General features: G+C 41.1%; 1 protein-coding gene across 1 annotated transcript in view; it reads left to right on the top strand.

Annotated features, from left to right (window-relative positions):
- The first annotated feature begins 1,690 nt into the window (after nucleotides 1-1,690).
- LOC113134010 (contactin-associated protein-like 4) overlaps nucleotides 1,691-17,520 on the top strand; it is a 65,899-nt gene continuing 50,069 nt past the window's right edge. Inside the window, exon 1 of the mRNA XM_026313175.1 lies at nucleotides 1,691-1,775. Within this exon, the coding sequence (XP_026168960.1) occupies nucleotides 1,691-1,775 (85 nt within the window). The remainder of the gene's footprint in view (nucleotides 1,776-17,520) is intronic.

Below are 17,520 nucleotides of genomic sequence, written 5' to 3'. Positions count from 1 at the left end.
GGGCACTGCTCCTTCAATGGTCCAGCAACAATGTGCTTGTTGATCTACCTGTCAAACTCATGCCTTGTGAAAGAAAATGAAACTCCTTTACTTGGGAAACAACTCACTAATGCACATTTGTCCTACAGGAAATCACAGCCTTGGTCTCCGAGTTGTAAAGCAAAGTTGTTCTCCTGAGACAAAAATCTCAAGGACAAATTCCTAAAAATCTGGTAATCGAGTTTTATCCCAAGGCCTAATGTTGACAAAAACACTAGTCTTTTGATCACAGTGCAATTTCCACACACACTTTAGTCAGCAAAGAGGTAAAAACAAATTGCTTTCTATGTTCCCACTGTTTTACACACAACTGCCAGGGTGATTTGATTTGCAACAACCAATCTTTCCCTAAGAACATGCAATAAGCATTATTCTACTTTTCCACAGGAGGAAAAGCTGATGACAGTGAAAGGATTTTTTCCAACAGTAAAAAGCAAGTTAACAAAAAGTGACATGGTTTCCTCACTCCACTATGAGCATTTTACTCATCTGGTGAATCTTCTTGATGCTTTGAGCTGCAGACAGTAAAAGTGACAGAAGAACTGGGACCATTAAATATATCAGATTCACATAGTTTCTCTTCCTGTCTGATCTGAACATTAAGCAGCTGGCTGGCCTCTGTGTGTGCAGTGTGTCTGTAGGCCAGCAAGGTGTGAGACACTCATGATGAGTGTGTATGTGTCAGGCCACGATTTGATCCCTTATTTCTCACAGACTATGGTGTTAGCGTTATCTGATTCCTCTGCTGTGTTTTCTCTCAACAGGTCCTTTATCTCCTGATTCTCCCGCTGCCTCTACTCTCAGAAGGTTTTCATTATCAGATTCCCCTGCTGACTCTCTGCACGCCTTCTCCTCTCCTCTCTGTTTCAGGCCTTTTTCTTTTAACGCACAAACCCTGCTGAATGCTACCAAGAGCTCCTCTCCCATGCGGGTTCACGGTTACCCCTCGTGTTCACTGAAAGGGGTGTGCATCTGAGCTAACAGAGCTGTGTTCACGGCCAGCTACGTGAGCTGCATGAAGAATGGGCTGTATTTTTGTCTCTATAGTTACATTTGCATTCCTCCTAATGCTGGTAGATGCTGCTCCCGCTTATTCTGGAATAAATGTTTTATTTATTTAATAAATGTTTTAACACATTAAGCAGAAAACATGTAAGTACTGAATGTGACTGTGAGAACCAGTGTTGTGTATCCTCACTTTAAAGACTTATAGACAGGATGGAGATCTGGTGTGTGTTATTTCTTTCACTAACATTATTTATGCGTAGAGAACAAGAATGAAGAAAAGTTACCTTTTTAAAAGCTAGTAGTTACTTTAAATGTGGACTATAGCAATAGCCACAGGTTTGATTATGACCCATGTTTTGAGTATCAACTGACTGAAGGACGTAAAAGACTAGAAAGTCGTTTTGTTGACCTTGAATCTAAAACAAAAATGATTAAAAAAATAAACAAGGTCCACCTCACATACAGACCCCCCCCCCCCCCCCCCCCCCCCCCGCTCCTCCTCCTCCCCCTCCCTCCCTCTCTCCTCTCCTCTTCCAGTCGGGTTTGAGGAGATCTCTCTTGGAGCTGGAGAGGAGAGGTTACCCGTCTCCCTCCTCCAGCAGCCACAGGGCTTCTTCTCTGCCGCCGCTCTCTCCTCTTCACTATGGATCTGCGGACTAAAAGAGTCGCTGGGATTATCGCTCAGGTCGCCCTGCTTCTCTCCAGCTCGTACGGGACAACCGGAGAAGGTGAGCAGGCTGTGCGCTTTCTTACTTTTCCCGGAGGAGATGGAGCGAGTCCGGGAAAGAAGAACCCGGAGAAGAGCCTTTATATCACCTGGAAGTTTTTTCCTACAGCTCTGCCTCGCTTACCTTTCAATTTGTGTAAAGTAGAGGATTTATTTCTTGTACAATGGATGTGGTTTATAGCGCGCCTCGGTTGCGCATTGGCACTCCATTGTAAGAGGGAAAGAGTTGTCTGATGTGAATGATGGTGATTTATTTAAGTTATTTAAGAGACAACAGGTTGTATTTTTGTAAAAGATGTTAGTAACTCATTTCCTTCTTTATTCCATCGGATTCTATCACCTTTTAATTTCTGACTCCCAGTGTTAAGACGATCATTCCTTCACTGGGGAGCTTTGTGTGATGGAAAGATGCTGTTGTGCAGAAATACAATGAGACGCTTTCTAAGTCTCTAAAATCCAGGAGAAAAATCTTCTTAGGATCCGGTTTATCAGCTGTGTGCGTAAAATAACTCGATGGCCTTGTTATCTGGTTAATATGATGCTCGGTGCAGCACGATGAGCATCCTGGGACTGAGCACCAGGCGTGTGAAAGTCCGTGGAGCAAACACGGTAGTGAGCCGTGCAGGCTGGGGAGGTAACCCTCTGGTGATGTGGCCGCGTTATTTCACAGCAGTAAAATGTCTTGTAAAGAGCTGTGAGTGTGAGGAGGAATCCCAGGAGACATAGAGATAAATCTTCTGTGTAATGAGCCATAACTGAAGCTCATTGGTTCTAAAAGTTTTCTACCCCTCCATGGTTTGACTCATCTTCCACCTGATCTTTTCTTTGTTTCTTCTTTTCTGTGTTTTGTTGAGTCTGTTATCTGTTTGTGGCTTCCTCCGTTTCATCATGGCAGTGTCGTATGTCAGGACTCAGTGAGACCTGCTGGGTCTGCTGCAGGTTAATGAAAGGCAGAGTGATACAGCCAGATTGCTTCTCCTACAGCTGGGCAGAGGAAATGTTCACCCTTCCTCCCTGTAGTCTTCGTTCCTGAACAAAACATCTACAGCTTCTAAAAAAAAAAATGTCTGAATCTCTCAGTTTCTTTCTGTTTTCCACCTGCTGTGTCTCCTCTCGCTCGCTGCTTCTGACTCAGATCTGCAGCTAACTCTCCATCATCTCCTCCTGGACTCTCTGCTCTTTTTTCTGTCTTCTTTTCCTGCTGTGTCCTGTGTCAGCGTCAGTTCTTTTTATTTCTACCTGCACCTCTTTCCTCCTGGTGTATTTGTTCAGAAAGCTGTGTTCTTCCCAGTTCTTCCTCTTCAGCGTTCCCCGACTGCATGTTTTCTCAGAGCACTTTCTCTCCGTCCTGCTGCTCTTTTGTTTCTTTCTGCTTTTTCAGGTTATTTTCTTTATTTCCCTCATGACCTTGTCTCAGCTGCTGTTTCTACACATGCACAGGTACACAAACAGACAAAACTCTCCAGTACTTTGACTGAGTTAATGAAAACAGGCTCAATCATGTAGGCAATGGGAAAAACAGCAGTATTACAAATCCTCAGCTGTTTGCACGGGCAGGGAGGAACCTCCATCATATCAGAGGTGTAAAACACTGACTGATCAATACAGAATATGTAATTACGTATTAGCTTTCTATTACTAGATGAAATCAATGTTCTGTGGTGTCTCTCTCCCTCTCTTCTGAACCTCACTGGTTTTAGATCGTCTCTTTCTTGCTTGGCCTCTCTCTCTCTGTGTTTCTCTCTTTCTTTTTTGTCACTCGGTATCTCTCTGTTTATCTCCTTGACCCAGCAGCACACTCATCATACAGCCCATAAACCACAGCTACATAATAAGACTGCAGAGGTGGAGGGTTCCCAGCTGCAGGTTTCAGACTGAGCTTCTCCCATCATCACTGCTCACTATGGAGATGATGCTAATTGACAACAAAGTAGAAATGCATATTTTAACAGCCACAGATGGCGCTGAGATGACTTGTTCGCTGGAGGAGTGAAGTGCTGGGGTTTCTGTAATGAGATTCAAGGAAGTCAGCGTGTCAAACAGCTACCCGCAGGGCTGTAAAGTCACTGTGCATTTAATCGCTTTCTGATATTAACAGCATGATACAGTCACTGTGTGCTTTGAAACAGCTTCTTACATGGAGGTAGAAGAATGCAGACAGGCCAGCTCAGTGTTTGTAGAGGCCATAATGTAAATGAAAGTTGTATTTCCTGTGACCGACAGGAGCCATGAATCTACTTTGCACTTTTAGTTTGATGTATTTTGCTGATGTTGTATTTTTACAGTCAGTAACCAAACAAAGATGTAAAGCAGAGAGCGAGTCCAGAATCTCTAGTGAGAGCAGAAAACTTCCTGTCTTAAAGATCAATACTCACATCTAGTACGTGTATCATCGTAAAAGCACAGGGGGCTTGTGTCAAGAGTAACGGCTTTATATTTAGGTTCAAAAATCATACAGTGAGAAATCCATCGTAAAGAGCAAGAGAGACCAATTTTTCTAGTCAGTGCAGCAGAAACAGACCACAATCCACTGCAGCCTCAGGGCATGGTGTGTTCTGAATAAAGCATGTAGCTGTCATTATAAATACAGCACACAAACAAGTCAGCAGGCCAGCTTCAACTCTTTGTTTATTAATTTTATTGTTATCATCATTCAGTGTTTGAACAAGCTGAAGGAGTAATAGCCTACATGAGGAGTGGGTACTGTAGATCCAAAAAGTGAATTCCTCTAAGTTTTTAACATCAGAGTGATGAGGTGTAGCAGTGTCTGAATATTTCATGACGGAATCAGTTTTGCTCCTGTAAACTGAGGCTTTAACCTGCTTCGGTCTGCAGGGAGATGCAGGTTGTTTCCCAGCAGCCGAAGAGGAAAAACATCAAGTCTCAAAAGTCTGATAGAGCAGAGAGAAACACTTCTACTTCTAAATATATATTCATAGTACTAAAGTTTGCAGCTGCACAGAAATAATCTTCACAACACGATCAAGGTTTCTGATCTGTTTTAGAAAGTTCAGGTTCTTGGACAGCTGTGAATAGGTGTTCTGCTGATGAGTGGAGGGTTGCCAGTTGGAAAACGTACCTGTAATTCAGCTGGTGACAGGAAAAAAACTATGTTTGTATTGAGCCAAGCTTCAGAGTCCACAGCAGCTCTGTATTTAGGGTCAATGGTGCTTTAAGCTAAACGCTAACCTGACATGCTCCCATCCTGACACTGACCATGCTAACATGCAGATTTTCAGCAGGTACAGTGTTTATTGTTGCCATATTAGCATGCTTACGTTTGCAAACTGCATTAAACACAAAGTGATGCCGTCAGTTTGTTTCTGGTAGAACATGCACATGATGACAAAAAGTCAGAGGAGCCACAGAGTTAATACATTCATAAACCAAACTCACTGATTCATTAACCTCGTATGGGACATCAGGAGACTCCACCCAGGATCTGTTAAGATACTTTAGAGTAGATTACAGTAGTGGAGCTTTATCTAAAGAGCGGTGTCTAGCATAAATATAGAAGTAAATGTGTGGCATTGGTGTATAATAAAGCTGAAAATAGCAGAAGGTTTTTACAGACCTTTTTTGAATAACATTATCAATAACAATATAAACTCTGCTCTATTAGTCTTCCCACAGTGCAGAGAGACATCGGTACGGTGTTTCTTCTTAGTCTTTATCTTAGATGGGCTCAGGAGATCTGTACCAGTAACCAATGACAGGAGGCCAGTGGAAAACGCTAGTGATGACCACACAAATTCAGAAGTGATTCCTAGCTTTCAGGTATCTGTACAGACAGCACCTGTGATGGCTGAATCATTGGGGAACTTCTGAGGACCAGAAAATGGACAGTGTCTTTCTGAAGCTGCTGAGTGTAAGCTCATTACTATGAATCTGCAGCTGCCTGGAGTGAAACGAGACACATCTGACCTGCTGTTAAACACAGTATAGCTGCTCAGAGGAGGAGAGGACTCACCTCCTCAGGGCCGAGGCTTAATTAGAATGTATACCCAGTCTAAATGGTTATTTAAGTGCAGTGGTGGTCAGAAGGCAGAGGATCTAATGTACATTAAGCTCCTCAGTGTGTATTTACAGAAGAAAATTAGAGGGAGATTAAAACAGAGAGTATGGTTGTTTCGAAGGGAATTATTCAAAGTATGATGATGAGGAGGAATTTACTCACAAATAAAGACATAAACATAAAAAACTGTTGTATAATGAACACAAAGCTGTGCCATTTAACCCTCCTGTTGTCTCCAGGTCAATTTGAAGACAAAAGGTGTGCAGTAAATTTTGAAGACAATACAACACACCTTTTGTCCTCCCGGGTCAAATTTACCCTTTCTGTTTTGACTGCTTATAAAGCATGAGGTATAAAATGATCACCAGTTTTTTAGTTTTACCTTTTTAGTGAACTTGTTTCCAACATATTAACATATATTTTGCACCTATAGTACGGAACCATCCATGTCATTTTTAGCTTATTTATTAACTTTTGAAAATGGGTCAAATTGACCTGCAGATATTGTTCTATATACAAGGAAATACACTTGAATAGATCTTACTATGACTAAAACACTTCTCAGGAGCATGAATTTGTAGGTTACATACAGGGTATCTAAATATAGTAACTGTTGACACATTAGGACAATGCAGTTGCTCAAATGAACTTTTTCTTTGTGTGATAATTTCTCTCCAAAATGTGAGATAGAGGGATGCAGAAGATCTTTTGCTGTGCTCACAGTGGTCCAGCACTGACTCAGGGATGAGACAGAACCATAAGTCAGTAAATTCAAGATGGATTAATACAAAATGGTGAGGGAAGGATGATGAATAGACATCATGTCAGACATACTGCACTATTTCCAAAAGCAAATTACTGTTGAGAGATCAAACTAAAAGAAGAAGATGGGCAGATGAAGGAGAAAACCAATAGAGATGAAAACAAATATGACACAGACCATCATATTTCACTAGTATCAACAGACAACAGCTTAAATCAGAACTGATGTTAGAGACTCCAAAAATCCAAATTAAAGACTAAAGATTTTACTGCCTCAAATGAAAGGGACTTGGACAAAGAGAAGTATCTGGCATTTAAAAGTCATAACATAATCTACACCTCACTCAGTCCAATGGGATGTCCTTCAGAGAGCCTCCCTATTGTTCATAATTCATGTAACAATCATCTATGACCTCTCAACATGTAATTTGTTTCAGTGCTCTGTCAGTGCCAGGGCCAAGGTCTGTCCAAAGCTGTTTATCATTGGGAACTGAAGGAGCTGAAACATCCTGAGATGTTTAGTGTTTGTGTTTCTTGGCTTGACAAAAAGAAAGGTGAGTCATTTATAGACAAATGTACTGTGTGTATGTGCACACATGCTCACACTTAGCTGAACGTTTATTAGAGAGATTCAAATGTCAGGAGGATAGATATCTGCACTCTCATTGCCCACCATCATCTTCAGGTGTGCTGTGTGTCTTCCTCTGTCCTCTACTCTGACTCTCTCAGTCTCATCAGGCTTTCTTTTTATCTCCCCTCTGAGCTGATTTAAAGCCACTGGAGTGTGTGCTATAATCATAGCCTAATGGCAGATAATCTGAAGAACACTAAATGACTTTAATCCTAGCCTAATGACAGACTATACCACTGCACTCCTACTGTGTGTGTGTGTGTGTGTGTGTGTGCTAATTTCCATTTCCAGCCTCATTCCTCACTCACTGGTTGCTCTGAGCCACCCTACTCCCAGTTCAGGTTTTAAACTGTTATTAGTAGGGAGTTTACTTTAGGCCTGTGAGCAGAAAGTTGTCCTTTCATGTCTCAAAGTCAGTTGTTGAGTTTGAAAAGCTGTTCGGAAGTCAGATGTTTTGTCAGGTGAAACAGCCGGTTGTGAAAGTCGAAGTGAAATTAATTCATATCCAGACAGATTCGACATTTTTTACCACCTGCCCTCCAGTCGCCCTCTGATCGCATGCAAACATGACTTGTGTCTTTATATTGAGCCAAGCACTAGTGTTTCTGCTAATTACATCAAACTGAACACCGCATGGTTTGGTTATTCTCATATTTAATATTAAAGGGACTTACTGAGATGCTGGTGGTTCAATGAGTTCTTCTAAAAGAGTCGGTTATTTAATTTGCACAGGCTCTGGGGGAATATTACGGGTGTTGAATAAATCTCTGACCTTATGAACTGCCCTTCATTTCTCCAAAGGATTAACCCAGAGAAGAAAATGCTGAGAATGACGCAGCCTGTTTCAGTTATGAGTATTTATTGTGTTTCACTGAGCTGGTGAACATAAACTGTTAGAAAAATACCCAGCAAACTTGTTAGTCCATGATTCATGAGAGGGCAGCGTCAGTGTTAGTCAGGATGAAGAAATAGGAAAGTCGCTGAGGGTTCGTCCCCTTCATATTTCCTTTTTAGTGTCATTTATGGAAATATGTGCAGGCAAAGTGGAGCCATGAATGAAATCTGATGAAGTCAAGGTTACTGAACGAATGTGGAGCCTCCAGTCATGAATCTGGATTTATTAGCCCAGGAACAGGTAGTTAAGTGAGGAATGCAGTCTATCCAGTTGACATTAGGACCTTCTGAACTGCTGTATTTGTCGAAGGCTGCCCCCAGATGAAGTCAGGTTCCTAAAGAAACTGAACCTATTAATCATTTAGAGTTGTCATCATCCTGCTTCAAATTCTGGATCTGGATCTGCAGAGGCCATGATATGCTGTCACTCTGATTTTTAGAGAGGTAGCAAACCTTCCCCTTCATTTTCTGACCTTTTAGAAACTTTCAAAAGTTTGAACAAGTTTACAGTTAAAGAAACGAGCCTCTCCACATTAATTACGAGTGCTTACATATAACACATAGCATTTAACATTTACACCTCACACCAACCACCCGTAGGAGAGGACTGGGCTCACGTTATATTACTGAAGTCACATGTGGTGCTATGACGTGATAGTCCTATTGCTCACTGTCAACTTCCACAAGCTGCAAGCTGCTATAACTGTAAGGACTTGTCTCGTGACATTTTAGTATTACCTTTACCTTCACATCAACCTACTGAAAATGATGAAATACAGGCTCTCCATCAAGCCAAAAGGAGACAGATGGTGGCTGAGCTCTGGAGACGCAAACTGCTGTGGGAATTTTAATGTCATATTTTCATACGTCCTCACTCACATTAGAATAATATGTTTCACCTTGAAAATCTGGAAAGTGGCCCCTTAATTTTGTAGTTATGAACTGTGCATTATTCAAAGTTTTTGCAAGTTTAATTGGCTAATATCTTTAGTCTTTAGTGCATCCACATAACCTCATACCTCACAGTCCAGGCTCTAATGTGACCTCATTACGCACTAAAATAGATGCTGATCGCAGCTTTTTGCTGTCGCTGCTGTGTATTCTTTATGAAGTCAGTACTGCGTGACCACAGCTCGGCAGCCTGATGCACTGTGGTGACTGCTAATGAGAAGAAGCAGGGCCGGTCAGTTTGCATTAGAGAGGAGGACAGAACTGAGTCAGTGGCCATTAAAGACAGAAGGATGAGGCTGGATTTCAACACAATGAGACAGAGCTGATTCAGTGCTCAGCACTTTGAGTTACAACAGAGAAGGATGGAGGACAGGACGGGTGAACGTGGCAAGGAAGATGCAAAAATGAAGTTGAAGGAGGCTGCATTTGGACATAGGAAGAGTAGGAAGAGGCTCTTGTAGTATTCCCTCTGTGTTGCTCACAATTGCAGTGACATTTTCTACTTTCTTTGCCATTTTATCCCTCAGTGACTTTGCTGGATGTGTGTGCACCATCTGCTTTCTGGGTGCACCACCTCACATCTTTGAGATAATTTGACTTCATGAGAGGATGCTGACAGGAAAGACAGAGGGTTTGAAGGAAAGTGAGGAAAGAGATGAGGACAGGAAAACACTGAAGTATAGGAAAGCTGGAAAAGGATAAATGTGAGGTTAGTAGGAAGAGTAGAGGAGTCAGTGGAGATGAGTCAGGAGTGTCAGAAGAAGCCACTGGGTGCCTGATGAGATAGTTTTGCTCAGAGAATTTAGCAGTTTCATCCAGTCAGTTTCCCTGCAGTGACAATCTCAACTGCATCTACAATTTCAACCCCTGCTGACTTCTGTGTGTATGTGTGTGTGATTGTGTGTTTGCATGTGTGTATCTGTATGTGTTTTTTTTTAAAGATCGGACTGGTATAAATATTAATGTTTGACCAAAGTGATATTTTAAATTTGAAGAAACAACCTGTCAAACTGGGATTTCCTCTGTCCCTCTTCTTTCTAAAACATTTCCACAAAAAAGGTTAATAATGCTGTTGTCTAGATCTTAGTAGCTCTTGTAGTGCAAAGGTCAGATATTTTGGCAGAAGACTAATTTTTTTTATCTCTGAATATTGTCTAATACTGGTCAGCAACATGTCCTCATTATACTGTATGTTGAATTCAGTTGTCTTTAGATTTACCTCAAACCACATTTGCAGTTGCAGACAACAGTGGTTCTATACGAACATTTCTCTAAGAAAGAGAGTAGCAACACAAAAACTGAAACATACTGATGTTAGAAACTGCAGAAGACTAAAGACATTTAAAAACTATAACCAATCTGAGAAAAGGATAATTTATGCAGTTTGCTCAAACCAATGAGATGCCCCTCAAGCTTTCATTCCTCAAGCTTTCATTCCTCAGACAGCTCAACTATAGCTCATCATTCCAATAACAGTCATTTATGACGTCTCTCCACACATTATTTGTTTGAGTGCTCTGCCAGTCAAGGTTATGTTATGTTGCCATTGTATGAAAGTCGCAGGTTCCTATTTGCCCAATGTCAGGTTCACATTTTGAAGCCACTTCACATGCTTCAAGGCATCATAGATATAGCACTTAATAGATCCTGAGTTGAAATCTAGACAAATCAGGTACACTTTCTGAACCATGAAGCTGGCCAATGTGTAGTGTTTCAGAACAGCATTAAATATCACTGGATTGCACTTAAGAATAACTGAACAGCAGCTCAGAATCTCCTTGTACTCACATCCTGGTGGATTGGCTTTCTGCACCGCTGTAGACCCTTCTTTAGCAAAGGTAGAAAACATGCTTATTACAGAGATTTATGCTTTGTCAGGTCTCATTATAAACATACTAAAATAGGAAAACACTGCAGAACCTATATGTGGGCTCATACGTTACTGGACTCTCTTGGTCTTCAGGGAACAGAAAGTAGCTGCAGGAAGTTTCAGGTCTTGACTGGTCATAACATAACAATGACATAAATTTCATCCTGGCACCAAGCAACAAAAAAAAAATGTAATTTCTGTGAAGTGCATTATCAAGACAGAGATAAAACACTCTCCACCTCCAGAGAAAGATTAAATTTAAGTCAGGCAGAGAACAAATGTGTGTAATAGTGGTCCAGTGCGATGCTGCATACAATCCTCTGCTCCCAAACCACCAGCATCACCACAACCAGAAGATTTTTTCTGAAGCGGAAGCAGAGAATCTCTGTGGTGTGAGGAACATGGTTTATATAAAGGTTGTGGATTGTAAGTGTTCTACTTGTTATGGAACTGCAAACTACACTGACTAAAATTTCTGTCCCATCAGTCTTTTCAGAAGGATGCAAGCAGTGCTGTAAGTCAGATCTGATCTCCCAATTACTCTGTCCTGTAAAGGTTTAGTAGCTCAGGCCTCCACAGCTTTCAGAGATGACAGACTCTTAGCTACAGAAATCTGCAGTCTTTGGGTTTTGTGCCTCAGGAAAGCTGAACTGTTGGTGTTTGTGAGGCAGGGGAAGATGGAGAACATCAGATTATCTGCAGAGAAGTTTTTTTAAAGAGCACTTATCTCCTAATGTCTCCTGAGGGAGGATGGCTGTAAAGTAAAACTAAGTAGATGCTGTGAGTGGAGCTCCTGTTGTGGTTTAGTGAACGTGTAAAAAGGCTGCACACACACAGAGAAAGAGTTCCTTAGATGCATTGTGTTTTGACTCTCCCAGCTTAAATAAAATTAAACAGTTACTGCAGAACCAGCAGTAGTAGATTCTCTAAACAGGTAGTTTTCTCACTGAGGCTCTTGGTTTGGCCTCATAAGGGTGGAAAATGCAGATCTTGCCATTTATTACTGCAGCGGACTGTGTTCACTGCAGCCACCACCATCACCAAACAACGCAGCCATGTGTGTCAAAAATGTTAAGGACCTGTCACACCGATTTCTGTTCAGGTGTTGTTCAAAATCAAACTTGTATTTTCCCAGCTCTGTCCTTGGTTGGTGGATTTTATGAACCCAAGTTTGGTGTAGCAAGTAGTTTCTAACTGATGAGGTCTATTGTTTACGTTTGAGAGGCGGAAATATGAATGAAGCCACTCAGACTGTCAGGCAACATGGCTGTACTGTACATGCCTACAAGGCCTCCCACTCCTCTTCAGAGTGGCTGTTGAAGGAAGTGTGCACAAAAGGAAACATGACAACTGTGAAATATTGGTTAGGAAGTACAGGTGGAAGAATGAATGAATACACTGGACACCAGGGTTTGCATCCTCTCTACCAGCAGTTTATATTGGTTTTAGTTAAAAGGTGATGAGCACAATCTTACATGTTACTTATCGAGGTGGAAGATCACGATAAGCTACTGGCCTTCTCCCACTCAGATCAGATTGGACTGCAGTGGACAAAGACAGTATTTTTCTATCTACTGCGTATTAAAAGTCTAGGATGAAAAAGTGACTTTTTATTTCAAGAGATTCGAGTGTCTCTAATCAGTTTAATATCTTACATACCTTTTCAATGCCACCTGAATGTCTACAGGCTTTTTGTCTAAACGGCTGAAACGAATGACTTATTTTCTATGTAGCTTTGTTGGTGTTTTCAATGAAGAGGCAAATATATTTATTTACTTAGCACAGCTGGTGGATTAGCATACATTTTATGATAAATAGCTTCCCATGGAACCATTAAGTATGAGTGCTGTAGCCTGCAGCGCTGCCTGTGAAACTTTAAATGACACAAGATAGTTTCAGTGACACTATCTGCGGACAGGGACGGTCCTGTGATGATGCCGGTGACACAAGTGCACCTGTATATATATCTTTTTTTTCTTCCAAAATTGAATATTTCTAGTTCTGACATTATGATTTACAGCATTTGCTTCAGCTGTGTTCGAACCGAGTCCTGGTGAAAGGCTTGTTCCTCAGCAGCTTGTTTCAGCTCTGCCTGTGTTTGTGTGAGTTAATCCTGGCTCTTTAAAGATGAAGAGATTTTAAATGCTGCTGGGATGTGGCTTGTTGCTGTTTTGATCACTTCATTTGGTTGATGTCTTTCTCCCACACAGCCTCCCACATCGCTGCTCAGTGTGATGAGCCTCAATAAGACGGATGATTGTTCTGTCTTTCCAAAGGCAGCAGTACATTAGTGTTATGCAGAGTGATATATGGATTTGTGTGGGCAGCTGACTCTACACATGCATTAACGTGCATTTCTGAACCATCTGATGCTTTGAGTCTTTTGACATCAAAGGAGAAACACTGTTGTTAGACTGTGTCTAGAGGATTTGGGTTTCTGCTGCAAAAAAAATGACTGTTGTACCAAATGTTTTCAAGTTCATTTCTAAGTGGGTCTGTACATTACAATTGTTGGGTGAACTAACAGCACAGACCGAGTCCGTAGGAGTCTAGGTCAGTTGGTGTAAAAATGATAAAATGTAGTGTTTACAGAGAAATATAATCCTCAGCTGTAGCTTCATCAAACCCACATGACAAATTAAAATGTTCTCGGTCAAACTCAAACCATCATCTCATTCTCAGAGCTGGACTTGTTTGAACTGTTAGTTCACTTACCAGCTCTTCCAGTGCTGATTAACACGTCTCATTTAATTTGAGTCTTAATCAATAGCAGGATTTTTTTTCTACCTTTGCACAGAGCCAGGTTAGCTATTCTCAGTTTCCCTCCCTTATGCTAAGCTAAGATAAATGCCAGTGAATAATGATATGATGAGTGTATTTTCCCAAATTGAATTAGTGAGCAATATAACAATAAATCAGCTCTTGAGTTAATGTAGTAGCTTTGCCAAAATAAAAGGATTCAAATCACTCCCACAAATTCAAATCATTTGTAGATGTGATTATATGATTCTACATCCTAAAACATGTGAAATCATTCCACCAGGAAATAAACAGTGAACGACTGATTGGGATATTTGCAGTTTGCAGTGTGGCTGTAGGTGGCAGGTGCCATATGTTGGTCAGACGCCTGATCAGATTCTCTCATCCTGTGCTATTAATTATTTGCCAAAGCAGTGCTAATTAAACCAGGAGAGGAGAGCTCCTGTCATGTCTGCACCTTCAGGGTATTAGTTAGTACAGTACACTGCTTTGCATTTCAATTAATCAATTAACAAGTCGAGCCACAGGCAACTTTAGAACAAATACAGACTCCTGTTGAATAATTCAGCACTTTCAGCTTGTTCTGTCTGTCATGGTCAAAATGTAAATCCCACATAGTGTCTGGATATAACACCAACACTACGCTGCGTATCTGAAGCTGATGCGTGTTGCTGCAAATTCTTTAACAAGGTGATTATGTTTGTTTTTCTCATTTTTTTTTCCAGTCACCACAAGGCTCAGCTTTTTATTTAGTGAGGTGAATCATTTTCTCTGAGCATCAGACTTTTCTTTTATTTGTTTTGTTGGAATATGTTAAAAATGAGATTGAAGTTTATATTGGAAAATGATTAAAGTGGGATTGTGTGTTTTGTTTCCTGTAAATATATGTCAAGTAAATTAAAGTATGATGAACTTGGACATATAGTCAAATAGTCAAACTAAGGAAACTGTTATAGTCTATTATATATATTACACCTTCCAGTTTTACAGGATGTAAACCTGCTCCCTTTGTGCCAGGAAAGAGTGATTGTTTACAGACAGTAATAAAACAACAGTCATTTACAATAAAATGACTATGAACTGTGTCAGTGTATTAGCAACCAAGCTAACTAAGGAAATACCAACATCCATTTCTGGTATTAATAAGTGTATCTCTTCAGATGAAATGATGTACAACACTGAGAACAAAATGCTGTGGGATGTGACCAGCACAGTACAGAAACAGTAAGAAGCTCAGAGGACAGTCTGATAAGTACTATTATGTTCCTGGCTGGTGCCAAAGCTCACTAGCTACAGTAACTCACCGAGCCCGTAGCAACACATTTCACAAGTGTGGATTTGCTTTGCCATTGAGATGCAATGATTACACAATGAGATTATAAAGGAACTGCACTGTAATTAGTTAATTATTTCAAATAATGGTCATCTGCAGCCTTTACGTGACCCTTAAATATGCTCCATCCTTCTGCCCAGCTCAGACTCACATTACAAATTAACACATGGTTTTAGACTCTGGTGTTATGCAGCCTGAACTCCAAAGCTAAAACATCAAGTTACCAACATGAAACACATTATTTCTTCGCTTCATCTAGACTGGATCTCTTTGGGTCAAACTGATGACAGAAGTTGTGCGGATTAGTAAAATGAACGTTGGCGTTTTCTTCTTGAGGATGATAGTTAGTGCTCTGGAGTAAAAACAACCACTGCTGGAGCCTCATTATCCTGCTCACTGCGACATGCTCTGAATGTCTAAATAAGTCAGCTGGGCTCACGCTGAGAAGCACTCAACTCTGTGTTTGTGCAGCTTACAGAGCTCTGAAGAGCAGGACCTTCTGTACACTGCTGTTTGTTAAGGTGATAGATGGATCTCATCGGTATTCAGGGTCTCCAGTGTGGGCACTTTGTTATTGAGCAAAACACTACAGAAGTGGACAGTATAGGTGAATGAGCCGTGGTCTCCCTCCCCGTCCGTCCAGTGCTGAGTATTAGTCTGGGTAACATGTCAGCGGGGATTAATTGTGCTTGACAGTGCCAAGGCCTCGGCACCCCAGAGATTTTTTTTTTCAGTCTTTGGAGACTTTTTACTGCTGTCAGATTCACAGTTTATTCACCCTGAATGATAAAACTGACTGACTGCAGGAGAGACATCTGACTACTCAAGTACCAGAAACTATTAAACATTAATGTGATAGGAAGATATTTTATTGCGATAAAAATCCATATCCTATCGCTCAGATGTCAACACAATGGTTTCCTGCTCTTGTCAGTGGAATTTGAGATTTCACTGGATCTTTTATTTTTTTTTCACCTGCAGCAGAAAGAGGCTGCTTTCTTTTGCAAAGAAAGAGAGGGACAATATCTTCCTAGGTACATCATCAGTAATCAGAGTGCTCTACTGTATCACCAGATTTACTTGTTATTCAGCTATGAACAGCTTTGGGCTTTGCCTTTTGCATAGGTTGTCGGACCCAGGCATCGCGTCATAGTGAGAAAATAGGACGGGATGGAATCAGTAGAGAGCAGTAAGCAGGGAGAGTTTGTTTAGAGTCTGAGTAGACTCTTTAGCTGCTAAGAGAAATCAGATTGCTTCCATTTAAAATGTTAACTCTCCTGAGAAAACTGTTTTTCCAAGTTTACCCTCAATTAGACACTGAGGCAAAGAGACAAAGAGAGAAGGGAGGTGTGTTTGTTTTTAAGCAGTTGTGCAGGAGAGGAAGGTGCAGCAGTTTAATATTCATGAACGTGTGTGTCCAACACAGCCAGGGTCAGTGTTGAGGTTCGTTGGCTGCAGAGTCCAGCAGGTATTCAACACTGAGCTCCTTTTTCCTCCGAGCTGTCTGCGTTTGTGCTCCACTGCTCACGCCGTCAGGGACGGCCACTCTTAAATGCCAAAGCTCTGCTGAGGAAAACCAACGTGGTGTTTTTAATCTCTGCTCTCCGACTCTCCTCTGCTGAGCGGTACCTCAGAGAGGCTGCGCTGCCACCACACGTTCTCTCCTCAGGGATTACGGCACTCGGCTTTGGAGAGGCGTCGCTCTCATTTCACCTCTTCAGACTACTGTAATTCACCTGCTTCTCACACTGAGGGCCCCACCACCCACAGTGACAAGTGTCTGTCAGGCCAAGGCCTGTGGGGATAAAGATTATCAGGGGGAGGGATGATTGTCAAGTAGCCGGACTGGATTTAAAACAGTGGAATTAAATATGCATGAAGCTCAGAACCACTCCATTACTAACAATAGAAATGTTAAAGACTCAGTGTTGAGTGTAATATGACTGGATCAGGAAGCTTTATGATAGCTGTTGGAAGAAAACGTCCTAAATAGACTACAGCCTCACATAATAGCCGATAATTTTCTCATCAAAAAGAAATTACTCAGAACTTCGGTGCCACAGGGGCCAAGCTGGAGGCTTTCTGATGTTATCAAGCAGCTGGATTAAATATTCATAGACTTTAAATATCTGCATATGCATATCCAGAATTTTTAAGGCATGATGTGTAGCATTTTAAGATCAATAAGACATTACCAGCCATATCTGGACGTATTATAATTGCCAGGGTTGGGAATTTTAATTAAATTTCAGACTGTCTCTCTGCTGGGCTATTTGGTAAAAGAGCATGTTTTGTGAAGTTGCCCCTTTACCATTAATTGACCTATAAAGTCATGATATCAGGAATTATGGGAACTGTAGTCCTGCACTAACAATCACTTGGTCAACCAGTCTTATTTGTTTTCCTTAAATTTACAAATGATCACAGCTGTGATGTTGTTGAGCTGTGATCTATGATAACAAACAGTGTTATCTTTTTCACCTTATGCTAAAGAATTCAGACATTAGAGAAAGATCATTCTTCTTTGTTG

The sequence above is a fragment of the Mastacembelus armatus genome, chromosome 17, assembly GCF_900324485.2.
Source record: "Mastacembelus armatus chromosome 17, fMasArm1.2, whole genome shotgun sequence".
NCBI lineage: Eukaryota > Metazoa > Chordata > Actinopteri > Synbranchiformes > Mastacembelidae > Mastacembelus > Mastacembelus armatus.
Note: the sequence above shows the minus strand (reverse complement) of the source record. Positions and strands in the feature narration are given on the sequence as shown.